The 15,920-nt window shown below is 39.5% G+C and overlaps 1 protein-coding gene across 1 annotated transcript; it reads left to right on the top strand.

The window, feature by feature from the left end:
• Positions 1-414: 414 nt before the first annotated feature.
• Positions 415-14,034, top strand: LOC139814313 (uncharacterized). Its single transcript, XM_071780494.1, has 2 exons — positions 415-2,639; positions 2,739-14,034. The coding sequence occupies exons 1-2, from the start codon at positions 1,608-1,610 to the stop codon at positions 4,671-4,673; spliced, it is 2,967 nt and encodes a 988-aa protein (XP_071636595.1). The 5' UTR covers positions 415-1,607; the 3' UTR covers positions 4,674-14,034.
• Positions 14,035-15,920: the final 1,886 nt, after the last annotated feature.

Raw genomic sequence — 15,920 nt, forward strand, 5'->3', positions numbered from 1 at the left:
GGAAGGAAGAAAGAGAGAGAGAGAGAGAGAGAGAGAGAGAAGCATAAAGGAGTGAGAGTTCTTCCAGCGAAGGGAGCGTGATGGAGCGATGGAGCCTTCGTGAGAGAAAGAGAAAATTTTAACGTTAGACGAAGAGAGACACGATTCGCCGGTGTGTTGAAAGAGAAGGGAGAAAGACGTTCGAGAGAACGACGGAGCGAGTGAAAGAGAGATCGTTGTAGAGAACGAGGGGGGAACGCGCTGAGGTCCGAGAGAGAAAGGCAGAATTCGAAGAGTCGGCAAGTGACGAAGAGGGGGTGGCGAAGGAAGCAGTGTGGGGCGAAACACGATGAGGGAGGGGTGAAGGGAGGAGAATGGTGCCTTGGCGCGAGCTCGAGGTCTGGAAACTACGGAATTTCTACCGGCAGAATAGTCCCGGCGTTCGTACGATACGGTTCTACGATAGTAGTGAGCAAGTGTAAATCGAATGAGAGTGAGAGACAGAGAACAAGAGAAAAAAGAGAAAAGAGAGATAGAGTATGAGAAGGGGAGGCCGGACGGAGGGGTGACGCAAAGCTGAGGTGGTTGCGTCTCATTGTATTCGCGGCTTCAGTTTCTATCGTTCTCTCTCGCAGTACTGGAATACTCCGGAATACGCGACGTCAAGTGATCACTTTTGAGACGCCCGCGATCAATCGTGAACAGAGACTCTGAGTGAGCTACGAAAAATAGACATCGCAGTGAACAGTAGTGCAAAGTTAACCGCGCTCGTGACAATTTTCGAGATAAAGATCCTCGGGGATTTAAGACGCGTTTCTCTCCGGAGTTCTTCTTTCGGAAGCGCGTGACTGTCTCGCCGAACGGGAGTGACCTTGCTCCGAAACGAGCAATGCAGATACGAGAGCCGCTGGCGTGCCGCTCAACATGTAAATCATGAGCGATACGCGCGTTTACTTTTGTTTTGTTTCGTTTGTCCCGGCGCGCGCGCCGGCATAGTTCGAATCTCGTTATTGAAAGCGTTCCCGGCACCGCGGTGGGAGCTAGCGAGTGATACCGTCCCCGCTGTCGTCGTCATCGTCGTCGACACGTCGTCCAGCCGAGGCCGACGATGCCGCACGCAGTGATCGCGATTTCCCGAGCGACATTGAGTTGGATATTCGCGTCTGGAATCAGTACGATCATATGATAAATGTAGAACACGCTGTATCCCCGTTTTCTTTTTGTTTTCTCCTTCCTTCTCTCTTTTTTATTTGATCCCTTCTCTCACTTACCCCCACCTGTCACCACTGGCTCAGCTGTCGACCAAATCACTAGGCATATTGTTTCACCCCCGCCGAGACTGAACCAACACATGTGACTTATCTCATGGTGTCGTTTCGTGCTACCACCGTCGTCGTGTCCTTATGATATCTCGCGTGGCTTTACCGTGTCACGGGACAAGGGCAATTCAGGAGGTGATGAGGTGAAACAATCGAAAACGGGCGTGTGGCAGGTACTCATGTTTTCGTCCGTTTTCCTTCTGTTCGTGTTGTGTACAAGCTACTGTTTGATCGTGTGTATTACGCGTGCGGGTAAACGACGATTGAAGCGCGTGACTTGACGGCCAAGAGACGGAGGGAGAGGACAATATGAGTGAAATGACGAGTGCCGTCGAAACGCAACAGCAGCAGTACGTAGGCAGTAGCTCGAATGCGGAGTATCATTGCAAGGATTGCCGTCTCACCTTGGACAGCGAGAAGAGTCTGGAAGTGCATCTGCGCTATCACCACGAAAATTTGTTAAAGTGGGGCAATAAGACACAGCAGGAGGAAAGCAATAATAATAACAAGACTGGTAATCATAATAGCCACGTGAGCGCCAACTCGGACAGCGTGCCGGCGGACTCGAGCGAGCCATCATCAATGTCGCCCTCTCAGGATCCAACATCATCGCAACAACAAGCACAACAACAGCAGCAACAATCACAACAACAACAACAACAACAACAACAACAACCACAGCCTGCCATACATACAGTTCTATGTCCGCCATACGATCAATTTCGATCAATGTATAACGACAGCTACATGCAGAATTACGTGCAGAACGATCAGACATACATCATGTCTCATACCTATTCGCCATCACAGGAAGACGGTCAGAGTAACGGCGGGCGCGACGGTTATCCGCGCTATAACCCGTATCAGCAATTGTTTCCTTCGGATCGCGCGACTTCTAACTCTACCAGCCCGCAAAGCCCGCCTTTTCAATGCGACAAGTGCGGCGTCGTTTATGAGGACGCGAATCAATTAGGTGAGCACATGAGAACGAGTCATTTAAACTCGCCTACTGCGTATCCATCTGCGCCTCAGTATCAGCAGCTGGGTAACAGTCCTCAGCAGCAGGGCCAGCAGTTGCATCCGTCGCCGCCTCTCTCTAATCAACCACAAGCCGGCTACGATTACAACGGACAGACGATCAAATCCGAGATGAAGCAGGAACAGCCCGAGGAGCAAGCTGAGATTCTTGACTTGGATTCTCATAAAGTGCAAACGCACAGATACGAGGAGGAGATCATGAGGTTGCAACAGCAGCAGCAACACCAGCACCAGCACCAGCAACACCAAGGACTTCAAATGCAGATGCATCATCAACAGGTGATGCAACAGCAGTCGCTTCCGGTGAGTTCTATGTTAAATTGGCCACCTATTCAGACTCACGATTATGCTGGACACCCGCCAATGGGTCCCATAAACAATGTTCCACCTATCGCTGATCAGGATCAATACATGCGCGGTCAACACATGCCTGTGGAACACGGGCATCAGGGTTCGCCGATAATCACGAGCACGCAACCGATGTCGGGCCATCAGATGCCCACGGGATTCGTGCAGCAAACATCGAAAGCACCGTTGGCGAATCAATCCTGGAAAAGCAACGAGCCGCGTCGCCCAAAGACGTACAATTGCACTGCGTGCAACAAGTGGTTTACAAGCTCAGGACATCTGAAGAGGCATTATAATACTACGCTACACAAGAACGCTGTCAAAAATGGAAAAGAGCCTGATCCAGCAACTTTGCCGATCACTGCTCATCATCATCCTACTAGAGAGAATAACGCTGGTCATTCGACGAGCGGCAGAGGCAGCGGCGCTCCCGCGCGTTCTCCACCGGAGCTATCTTCACGGAGTCCCCCAAACTTGATGGCAGGTCCCTCGGGCGAGGCGACGGGGGGCCTGCTTCACACGCCCACCACGCTCTGCAACAATTCCAACAGCAGCAACAGCAGCAACGAATCTTTAGTAGTCCTGGTGCAGCAGCAGCAGCAGCAGCAGCAGCAGCAGCAGCCCCACCTGGTTCATGTGGGAATCAATTCCCCGGTGTCGCCGCTAGTGGGACACCATCAGCAACAAATGGGTACTGCGCCTCAGCAACTGGGCCTCCAGCAGCAGCAACAGCAGCCCCACCTGCCAACGGGTTCGTCGGGCCAGCCGGTGCATCATTCCACGACTTCGCCCATGCCCCCGCCGGTGGCATCGCACATGAATTGTCCTTCGCCAATGGCCTTATCATCCCACCCGGTTCATCACATGAACTCGCCGCCCGGGTCGGTCCATCCGGCAATGACTTCGCCCACAGCGATGGAGGGTACTACGATGCCTCATCAGCAGTACCCAAACGCCTTGCCCCCCCACGTTACAGTTACTACCAACCCGGTGGCCCCGCTGTCTATCCAAGCGGCTACCATGCAGCTACATACTACTGGTAACGAGCAAGACGAGCGGCCACAACACCGCTCGTTGCCCGATTTTAGAACTATCGCGCCGGTTTACACTGAATTACAGCTCGTAGATCAAAACCAGATACAAGTCTTTAACGTGGGGGGGCTAAAGGAGGAGATCATTCCTCAAGAGTCCTTTGAATCTTCAGTACCGACCTATGACTTATATCAGTCGATGCGTTACAAGACGTTGACCGATGAAATGATGACGTTGCAGATAAATCCAAACGGCATAATGCAAGGTCAAGAATATCTCTGCCAGAACTTTCAGAAAATTAATATCGAGTATAACAATAATATAGTGTACGTGGGACAGGCGAAGGAAGATTTGGACCCGAATGTCGGTGTGCCAGTCAAGAAACAGCCAGTCAAGAAAAGTAAAGGTACCACAAACAAGCGCAAGGTTGTTCAGGTCAGGACTACCAATGCTAGATTTATATCTAAAGACGGCTGCCACATGTGCATCGACTGCAATAAGGCCTTTACCAAACCCTGTTACTTGACGCAGCATAACAAGAGCTTTCATTGTGGCGATAAGCCTGTTAAATGCACGCAATGCGGCAAACGGTTTTCGAACAATGAGCAGCATGATAAGCATCAAGGAATGCACTCGCAAGCGAGGAAGCACAAATGCGAAGAGTGCCCAAAGGTATTCGCTCACAAAACTGACCTCAAGCGACATAATTGCGTCCACACTGGTGATAGGCCGTTTACATGTGAGACTTGCGGCAAGGGATTTATCAGGCAGGACCACATGAAGAAACATCAGGACACACACAAAAGAAAAATGCAGATGAACGCCAATCGAAATGCGGCCCAGCGGTACAGAGAAATGCACAACAACGCTCGACCGCCCAGCAATCTCCAACAGTCAACTGAGTCAACGTTTAACATTCAATTCAACGATAACTGCTTGAATAATAGTAACTTATAAAGATATGTCCTTGGGACGTTCGTGCTCGATTGGATTGTTCGACGCGCGGCCTTGAGATCGTCCTAACGACGAAACGCGAGGTAAGATTCTCTGCCGGCCAACGGACATCTCCCTCGTCTACGGAAGTTTCGTAATTTTCATTTTTTCTGTCACATTTCAATCTGAAATTTGAAACTTGGCGCGTCTAATAATCGCTAATTTTATTAACGATTAATTTCGAGTTTACTATAGTTTACAATAAGCTAGTATAATAATAATCTCGTTAAGATAGTTAAGATTCGATATATGATTTCTCGCGGGAATGACTTTTCCTCCTTCCCGTGAAAACAATACTTTCCTTTCTCTCTCGGAACAGATCTGATACACAGCCATAAATGCTTAATATATATTCGAAGAAGCTCAATGTTCTTCATGCCAAAATAATTTGACGGAAAAATTGAACGGACTTCTCATGTGCCGAAATTACTTATGTTTTTTTAGACGCGCAATGTAGAAAACGAATCGATATCTACGACACTTTCACGATAGGACTACGGCCGAAATCGTTGCGATCCCGATATTCGGAGCCGATCCCGACGAAATGGCACGAGATCTTTTTCTATTAATTTTGTCGCATCAGTTGCTTGATTTAGCAAATCGCGACTTTAATTCGATGGCCGGTCGATATCTTTGACGACGATCTTGAGAGAATTGTAAATGTCACCTTTTTGAATTAGCCATAAGTGATCGAGAAATTAAGATATCGATGCGATATTAAGCGTACAAACTGTACAAAGTATATTTCAAAAATATATATAAGTGTATATTATTATTATGCTATAATTATTGATAGTGAACAGAAAGGCTCTTTACTATATAATTACAATCATAAGAGAAAGGCCAATAAGCGTTGAAGCGCACATGTTTGGCATTTTTATACTTTTTTATGCTTTTGGTATTAAAGTTACTATTAATAATTGTGCATTTACAACTGCATTTTTTATTTTATACTTTCTCAGTATAAGTTTATACGTTTTATTTAAATTTGCTTTTATTAATCGCATCATAATTTATCATTATGCATATTTTTTGTTTTCTTTCTGTAAAGTATTACACACACACACATATATATATATATATTTTAGACAATGTTAATAAATATAATCATTAATATTATAATTGTCAATACATATTATTTTATTTAATGCTATTAATATAAACCGTAAAAAAGAAACTCAATATAAGATTACAACAGCAATAGAAAAGCTTCTATCTCTTCGATTGAAGGAAAACACAAAACTAAGTATAAAAAGCTTTTCATAAAAAATTGAACCGTTTAACATAATTAATATAAAAATCTATGAAGAAGAGCAAAAGTTTACTTTTATTTATTCTTAATATTTTTTGTTCATTGTTTGTACATTGAATGTAAATGATGTTCTCGTTGTACAGTAAAGTATTTTAAATACTGATGCATTTACTTTTTTCTCTGTTACGTATTAACTAACGAAATTAGAGAATTCTATTCAAATTTTTATTAAAATTCAGTATTAAAAATTTCTATATTAAATTTAAATCCCTTTGTTTTTCAAATCATTCCAAATGTTATGTTGCGATTGATAAGAGAATCTTTAAATAAGGCTGTATCTGAAGAATATTTTTTACATTCTTTTTTATATGTATTTTAATTGTTAACCAGGCATGTTCTTAATAGTGCCTCATTTGTTTATTTAAGAGCCTAAGATAGCTTAGGTTTGTGCGTCGCTCGAAGGGAACTTTGCTCGTACTTTTATATTATCTCCGTGAAAAATCTTAATAATGAGTTCTCATCTTTTAACATAAAAAAATATTAAATTTTTTAACATACATAAATTATAAAATTTTAGTTATATAAATATATATATTTACATTCGGTTATATACTCTTATCTATTCTGAATTTTTAAATTATTTTTAATTACTATATAAATTTTTTGCTCCATTTACCAAAACATGTACTCTATCAATTTGAGGTAAAACATAATATTTTCGACATTCTTATTTTGTTTATATTAACAATATTCATTTATATTAAATATATTTAGCTAATTATTAATTAGTAATTGTTGTTGACACGTACACGCATATTCACTGTGTTAAAGTTTGTCGATTAAATATTTTCGCAGCTCAATCGTTTTGCATATTGACGGACTAATTAATCGATGCCTGATTAATTACTGGCAAAACGAGCCAATCACCGAGGCTGCGATCCGATCCCTTGGAGCAAATTTCCCTTCGAGCCACGCGTCGTTCGGCGCATGCAAGCATGCAATTGTGGGTAAATGTTCACGTCGTTATAACAAAATAACGCCCAGGTATGCATAATTGTTTCCGTCGATCGTTGTCCAATCGAGCGGTCGATTTCAGATGCGCCAATAATTTCTCCCGCAATACTACGCTAATTATTAAAATCTTTATGATGCAAATATTGATGTGTTTAAAGAGAATTATTTCCAATATCGACTATATGTTAATCTTTTGATCAAATTTGTTCAATTGTTCTCGATCATGAAAATGTTTGTTCTGTAATTGTTTAATTAAGAGGCAAGTCTGTTTATAGTTTATATAATATAATTGTACAAATTTTATATTTTGTATATAGGTTCATGCGTTCATCATGACAATCCGCATTTTTTTAGGCATTTATCTGACTTTAATAAGTAACAAAAATGAAAATTTTATGATTTACGTTGACCGTTCTAAATTATTTATTACAATTTTTTCGACAACTTATTTGCCATATTAATAACATTTAATATTAATATAATAATAACATAATCAATAATTTATTAACAATTTTGCAACCTCAAAGATCGCGTGATAGTTATGATGAATACTATACAGGTATTTCTAAAAGAATGTCATAAAATTTGCAGACATTATAAAAATTTATTTAAAGTTAATTTATTAAGTAAATTTATTAAAAGTTTATCTTTATTTCTAAGATATAGCCATACTTTTCAGATACTTATTTCATAGCGAATGTTCGAAGTTGGCCTTCATCGTCAGTCACGAAATAACGTCATTTTAGAAATATCCTGTATGAAACGACGCATAAACGTGTGTAGAGATAGAATCAGACGCAGAATGTATGCGCATACAGCGATGCATCACGTACTTATGCAACACAAGCAAGCACGTTGTTCTTTCAAGCTCCATTCTGTTTATTGTATTAAAGAAGAGTAATATCAACGTAATAATATCGACGTATAATATATAATGGTAACACGGTAACACGGTAATTGATATATAGCCCTCTTGCCATTTTTACTACGTAATGTCACATCCGGAACAGTCTACCTCAAAGTTCAGGAATTTAACGATGAATGAATGGAGAAAAGAGAGAAGATGAAAGAGCCAATGCAATAATAATAATAATAATAAAATTAACAATAATAATAATAATAATACTGTAAGAGTAGCGAAATAGCCGTGCGGGCGAAACGATGTTTTTCCACATATTGTGTTTTACATATTAATGAATAAATGTTTAAACGTTTATGTGCCGTCGGGTGTAGGTCATTCCTCCATCCAAATATCAAGTTGACAAGAAATAATTGTGTAATAGCAAAAAAAATTATTTTTTTTTTACTTTTTCTTTTGTTTCTCAGATCGCCTGCCGGTTTAATCAACTTGTAATAAGACATTGTAATAAGACATTTAGAATTTAACATAAAAATGTACGAATGATGAGAAGTGCGACAGACAAAAAATGAGAAAGAGGATAGGAGAAAAAAAGATCTAATAGCCAATTTGGTTGAATACGCACTAATGCGTGTTAGTTATATACATATATAAATATAAGAATAAAGGCACACTTGGAAATATATACATAAATTGACGAAAAGACTTACGGGCAGTATGTACGTTAGATTTATATTTAATGTAACGTAGCGTACTATTTGGTAGATCGTATATTTGCCATTTTTATTTCATCAATTAGGTCATCTATGTTACGTTTTTATATCTAGTAGGTTAGTGCACAACCGAATTCGCTATCAGACGCGAAGACTCAAGAAGATTGACGTACGTTTTCTAGAGACATATCACATACAGTGTGTCACTGTACACTCAATTTTAATAAAAAGATATAATTGTAAACGTACGCGTCCGAAAAAAATACATGTTCCAATTGCGATCGAGTATATATCTAGCCATATCACTGTTTTACAAAACGATCATATGTCATGTGAGAGGGCGAAAGGAGAACAGGATACGACGTTCGCAATTTCATTCGTGTCTCCGTGTCGGAAGACACGATGAAAGAAAAGATATGAGAAGAGTATGTGAGATAACATTCAAACGGCGATATTTTTAGTACGCGGTTCTTCTACGTTTTGTGTACAGTCGTTCGAAACGTGGAAGCGCATTTTTCACTTGTTTTCTTTATTACTGGCTATCACCTATTATATAATATTATTACTTATTATTATTAATACAATTGTATTACGATACACGTATGTACAGGTTTATTACCATTTAGAGAACGCCTACTGTGAAAATATGATGATTATCCCGGCACCTATTATGTGCGGTGTGTTACTCAAACGCTTATACGTGTGTATACACTGGGGGATTATTTCTGAATTTCTGAGACGTACACATACGACGCACGTTAGGCCAATAGGATAATACATATCTTAAGTTTCGAGTAGTAATCATTTTAGCAAGTACAAGCAAGTGTTCTAGCTTTCTTAAACAGTGGTCTTTGGGTCCATTTATAAGATTTCTTTAAAAAAAAAAATTAAAAAAAGAAGTGATCCCCTAGATATTTATACACAGGTGCATATCACTTATATAAAAATTAACATAGAAACAATGTCCCGAGATGTTTGAAAATATAAACTCCTAAGAAACTATTATTCCAAAATATTCCAAAATAGGAGTTAAGTTGATATTTTGAAAAACTTGAAAAACATCGCGCATGAGTTATAGCTTCTCTAGACGTTAATTTCGGATTAAAGAAGAGAAATGAGTTATGAGTTGTAAACTTTTTCTTCCCCTTCTTTTTCTCTTTCTCTATCGAATTTCTTTCTCTTTCTCTTCCTAAAGATTTTACAAGAATTTCAGGAGGATTGCATTCAGGGATGTTGTCTCTATATACGTATGTTATAAGAATAGATAAGACATATGTACATAGAAATGCGGATTGAATTGTGGTGAACGAATTGAATTGTGGCGATGACAGAAAAAATATTAATGTCTCCCTAAAAATGTGATTGTAATTTCATGGGCATTTTCTCGAAGAGTATATTAAAATGCAATTAATTTGCGCAGTACGAAAAACGTGTAACTTGACGAGAAAGATCCTCTCGTTTCAGAGGTTAAAGATGTAATCCCGCACGCACCTCTTGTTTGTATCTTCCTTGTGCCATAGTTATGCGTATCGATAAATTATGAAGTTCCAGAGAGAGAAGGTGAAAGAGTGTGCGGCGATTGCGGCGTAATGAATGATGATATTTCGATTATATGTATAACAATTGTCTACCGACATTAACTTCATTCCAAATACGAAATGACGACGCATTTTCTGTTCCTCTTAACGAGCACGCAAAATCCTGAGAAACGCTACGAAATTTAAAAAATGGACCAAAATTACACAAAGTCACTCGAAATCAGTAATTATACTAATATTACAGATGTGAGATTTTTTAATACTTTGCATGTCTTCGAATTTACAGGAGATCTATACTTCGTTACATTATCTCTATATACCAATTTCAAAATCATAATTTTTCGGGCCAATACAGTCCATTTTTTAAATTTCAGAATAATGAACTTTTTAGGATTTTTCATGCTCATACCACTGTTTTAAATATGCATAACTTAGGATGCATAATATCTCATAACAAAGAATTGGAAAAACTGAATTAAAAGAAAGATTATTTCTTGAAATCTAATGTGTTGCAAGATATTGTAGAAATCTAGCGCAGAATATTTTTAACATTATGTAGAACAAGAATATCTTTTTCGAAAATCAATTATATAAAAATAAACATGTGGCAGAGTTTTAGTAAGCTTTTTCTCGTTTATGCATCTTAGGATTCAACTATAGCACCATGGGCTTTTCCCGCGTTACAACTAGTCATGACTCTTAAATATTTTTAATAATAGAACTTGTGAAAGAGACATATTTGTCCTCAGTATATAAGGTTTAACGCTCATTTAACTATTTTCTTCAAGTATAAACATGTGACGCGTCTGTATCTATCTGTATCAACTGTATAATAATACTCTAGACCGGGAAAAAGCAGGAGAGACGAGCAGAGGATATTTAGGGACTGTATGTCTATTTGTTTTTTAAATTTTACAACAGTATCGGTCTATAAAAGTATTGCAAGTAAATCATTGAGGTTTTTTGTTTATTATTTCCTTCGAGAATAGGTATTGATAAAATGAAATTTGATAATATTTATAAGCGTTTTTAAAGTAACAACTTTCCTGTTTCCATAAGTGCAATACTTGACCGATATTGTTCTTGTTATAAATAGATTTTATTTGTAATAAAAACCTTGCATCTAAAAAGCCATTTTTTTGTTCGCTTTTTTTCCTTTATTTCCATACGTTTCTTTCTCCACCAAATACATTCATTCTGCGCTTTACAGATTATATAGTGTATATACTGCATGTATTATTTGATGTGTGTGGGTATATCGTACTATTAGTCCAATTACACTTTATATTACTGTAAGACAAGTAAAAATTCGCATTAACGCTGTTATCTCATATTTAAGATTATATGTACATACGTAAAACGAAAACGCGCAAGAAACGTTAAAAGATTTATGAATTTCTCTCTCAAGTGTTTCGAAAATATTTTTTTTCTCGTAATACGAAGTTACGTATTGTGTTGAAGCAATTTAGCCTTGCCTTACGATATACCACATTCAGCGAAGTTTGAGATATGGCGTATGATGCGCGGGTACTGAACGGGTTTAATGCACGTTATGTTTGTTTCGCGTATTCGTGATCGAGCTTCATTAATTCCGGCGAGCAAGAATGTTTTAGCCGTTTTACCGTTCGAAATTCGTGGATTCCTTCCGTTTTATACACTGTTTGCACGGGCATTTTTTCTCGCGCTTTTATTGGCCAATTTAGTTAATATCAGAGTGCAGACACGTGGGCATGTACGCGCCCGCGAGATTCCATGAAATATCCTGATCGTGGCGAATCGCCCATCCTCCCGATCTGTACCATTACACCCACCATCTCCCTTCTGTAATCCCTTCCTCTCCACCCCCTCCTCCCCCCTCTCCCACGCCAGCTTCTCGTCGCGTACTCGTAACCTTGGGCATTCTGTAATTTAGCAAATTGTTGCGGACTCGACGAAAAGAATCGCTCGATTCGCGAGTGCTTCGCCAATAGCGATGATAGTATCGTTCCGCCGCGCTTGGGCGACTCGAGCGAGAAAAAGGATAAATAAATAAATAATCGGAGAATCGGGACGAGATAAGAACGTCCCGTGAATTCCTTCGGATGAGGCGAAACTGATCTCGCACGCGACTTGATCGTTTCGGGAGATGGTAAGTTTGATTCTTCGAATTTCCTCGGATAATCCAAAGTATTAATCAAGATTTAAACTCGACAGTTATTACGAGTAAGAAGAGTTAAAGTAAAATAAATATCTTACTATCTTGTAAAGTACGTTTAGGTAGATCTTATATTTTTGTATTAGAGAATTATATATACATAATTCATAATTACATATTTCAGTATATTTTTTATTGTATATTATTTTAACTTGAAAATTTTTTTGCTTTTAAATTTATAAACATTTTAAACATTACAAAATCATGAATATTCTTTTACTTATAATTTGCAATGTTCTGCAATCAACGTTTTCATGTTAGTTTATCGCTTATACACGACGAATTATACACACCGTCAATTTACCGTATCGCTATTTAAAGATCTATAATCAGCTGATACGTATCCTTATAGAAAACTAATCAACGTCGGCTAAAAAGACTCGGCGAAGCAAGCGCGAATCGAGAGAGACTTGCGCAGCGATACGGCGGGGCCAGAAAAAATGAAGAGAACGAGCGGTCAGACGACCACGACGACGAAGATCGATAGTCGCGTGGATTTAATTGCGAATTACGCGGTAATGATTACCGATCGCCCTTTCCTTGTTTCGCAGCAATAATTATTAATGGCCGATCGGCTCGTTGGACGCCCCTGCCCCGCTATCAGCGAGTCCACATCGTTGTTAGACTTAGACAACATCTACCTGATGATGAAGCAATATATTGATGCGCGATTTATAAGAAGAACCGAATGAAAAGTAGAGAGTGAAAGAGAATGAGAGAGAAAGAAAGGAAGGAAAAGAGTGAAAGAGAAAAAATATCGAATGCGTGAGGAGAGCAGCATGTATGGGATAAGAAAAAGAGTAAGTCGAAAAGAAAAGCGATGTGTTAGGTGTAGTCCACTGTACTGTATTATGCGTCTCCTAGCTAAATTTTTATGTTTTCTAATTCGTTGTGAACGAATGTTTTTTGGTATAAATATATAAATATATATATAAATAAATGAATCTATATATATTATATATTTAAATTCTAGACTACGAATTTTAAGTGAGAAATCAATCAGCGAGCTGCGTGGCGGCTGCTATTATATCTCTCTGCGAAAACTCACGATCGACGATGTATCGTCTTTTGAGTGACAATCGAGATCCACGAAACGCGAGATGTTTGCTTAAATGCATATCCTAGGCGTACATTTAACGCTGAATGCGGTCGAATTAAATTTGTCCAATGCGGAAGAGATCACGCTTAATAAAAATACAAGGTGACAAACCTCGGACGGCCGCATGCCAGCGATAATTGTGCGATACACGAGTCTTACGATGTCTCGCAGAGGTAAAAAAATCATTCCGAAAAGAAGAAAGAGAAAAATAATCCGGCAATCGTGCCAAGATAGCCAGATCGCAATACTTGTTAGCCCGTTGCCGATTGGCAGCGTCGAGAAAACCATCCAGCCGCGAGTCGCGGTTCGCGCGCGCGCGCGTATTCCCATATAAAAAAAATCTTACAATTAACTCTGTAACCACTATAGCCCTTTCGAGAGGAGCACACTGCCGCCACGAGAGAAATTCAAGGAAATCAGGAGGCGAGGAAAGAGCCACAAAGTAAAGAGCTCGAGCGGATCTCGATCATGCAGGCCGCGTAGATCTGTACACAGGTGCATCCGCACTCGTGCACCCGTACGCGCGACGCGTCGTGCGCCGATTACGTATATGACGAACGCCATACACAAGTACCTCATGATACAAAACACATGTACAAATGTTCATACGTTTTCAAAATAATATTAGCTAATTAATAAATAATGAATATCCAAGACCCTCTCTCGTGACATTAATGGATCTCTCTCCCTCCGTCATGTCCCCTCTCCTTCGATATTCTTTTCCCTTTTCTCATCGTAAGTCTGTGTCTCATTATTATACATTTTCCCTGTTACACCGAACGTCCGAAAGATAGTGATTTACCACGAGGACAATCGTTGTACGCGAGCGAGACGATCGGCGAAGGTACCACGGTAAGTATTCGTGAAGAGGGAAAATTATAGTATAATAACACACACGCGCACGCATACCATGATAGAAGCTGTAGTATCACAATATGCTTGCATTATAACGCGCATAACAGAGTAATTTATTTAATGACTTGTGTCGCTATTTACGACATTTAAGCGATGCGGCAAGGCCGTTAAATAATTATCGGCGTTTGAAACACGCAAGTCGCTCCATAATAAGCATTTCTCATGGCGTGACGATGGGGTGAGATAAATCTACACGGGATGTGTTTGAGGAAATACAAGTATTAGCAGAATAAATTTGATGTCGCTCTTTCTTTATAGGCAGCATTTAATTTATGATTACTTAAGTAATGCCGAGATAATTAAAGAACAAAGAAATTAAATGTGAATATTTTTGTTTAAAGAATTCTGATTAATATACCGAGATTTATGTCGATTATTAATATTAAACTAATCTATTGGCACGCAGATTTTGTAGAGATAATTTTATTTATCTGTTTTGAAGCTGAATAATGATCAAGCATAAATTAACGGAATATTGTCATCTGAAATTGCTTCCTGAGATACTTGTTACTCCTGTGTACTCATAAGTCAAGCTAAAGGTGTCATGCATGCAGTTTTCAGCAGAGCGAACGTTTCTTATATTGATATGTAATTTTTCTGACGTGCGTGACCAGCAGAAAAATTATCCTCTCTCCTCTCGATCAACCCTCTCCTGCACCATCGATATTTTTCAGCCGATTACCGCGACCGGCTTAACGCACGAAGATTACCGCCGCGTTCTCGCATCCCGTGATAAATAGCAAGATTACGAGTCTGCGTGTCGGCCAATGAACGATGCCCTCAGCCCGTGGACCATATGTTCCTCCAAGGCTGTGGGATCCTCGCCAGGGCTTGAATCGTGTTAACGCGCAGCGTTTTGAGCGACTCGCATCATTGAGAAGTGATACATTACAAAAATACGAAGACAAAAATCGCAGAATGTGCTTTTATGACATTAATTAATCAAAATTGTTAATTCAATTACAGTTTAGACCTATTAAATTCTTAACTGAAGAATAATTTGTTATAAAAGTGACTGCAAATATCAAAACTAAATACAGAAAAAGATGTTTTTCTGATCAATAAATTATTTTAAAAGTTGAAAAAATTTCTTTTACGTTTTTTTCTTGTATCTCATAAATGTTCTCATGAATCACTTCTCATAAAGTAGATCAAATCGATTTGTTCTCACGCAAGTTATGAGAGATTGTGTTCGATTAATTAATTGTATTATCCGTGCGATATAACGACCTGATTGAGAATTTATACTTTACAAAGCAATTTTCTGAATTAATGAACTTCCGCGGTCCGCAGACTGGATATCCCAGTTTCCGATGCGTATCCAAAGGATTTTTCCCACAGCGAAGACAGCTGTCGTAATGAGTTGCATCCTCACGTCGGTCTTCCTGCCCGTTCCTGCTTCCCCTTCCCCCCTTCCCGCGACTTTATCTCGCCTCGTCCCACTATCTGACGGCGACTTTTTCGTTAAGACGATATATGCCCTACGTGACAATGCAGGTTTCCTTTATCGGGCGGTGCAGTCCCGCGGGAACGGGCCCTCTCACACCGAGCCACGCGTGAAAAGGAGGGGGCCTGACGAAATTTGAGAAACGAGCCCTTCGACGGGCATAAATCGTGGCCGATAAGC

The sequence above is a fragment of the Temnothorax longispinosus genome, chromosome 6 (assembly GCF_030848805.1).
Source record: "Temnothorax longispinosus isolate EJ_2023e chromosome 6, Tlon_JGU_v1, whole genome shotgun sequence".
Lineage (NCBI taxonomy): Eukaryota > Metazoa > Arthropoda > Insecta > Hymenoptera > Formicidae > Temnothorax > Temnothorax longispinosus.

Excerpts from the sequence above, each read along its gene's own strand:
- LOC139814313 (XM_071780494.1), top strand. The coding sequence starts at position 1,608 with ATGAGTGAAATGACGAGTGCCGTCGAAACGCAACAGCAGCAGTACGTA. Across the intron at positions 2,640-2,738 it reads TGCAACAGCAGTCGCTTCCG|GATCAATACATGCGCGGTCA; the intron begins GTGAGTTCTATG and ends ATCGCTGATCAG.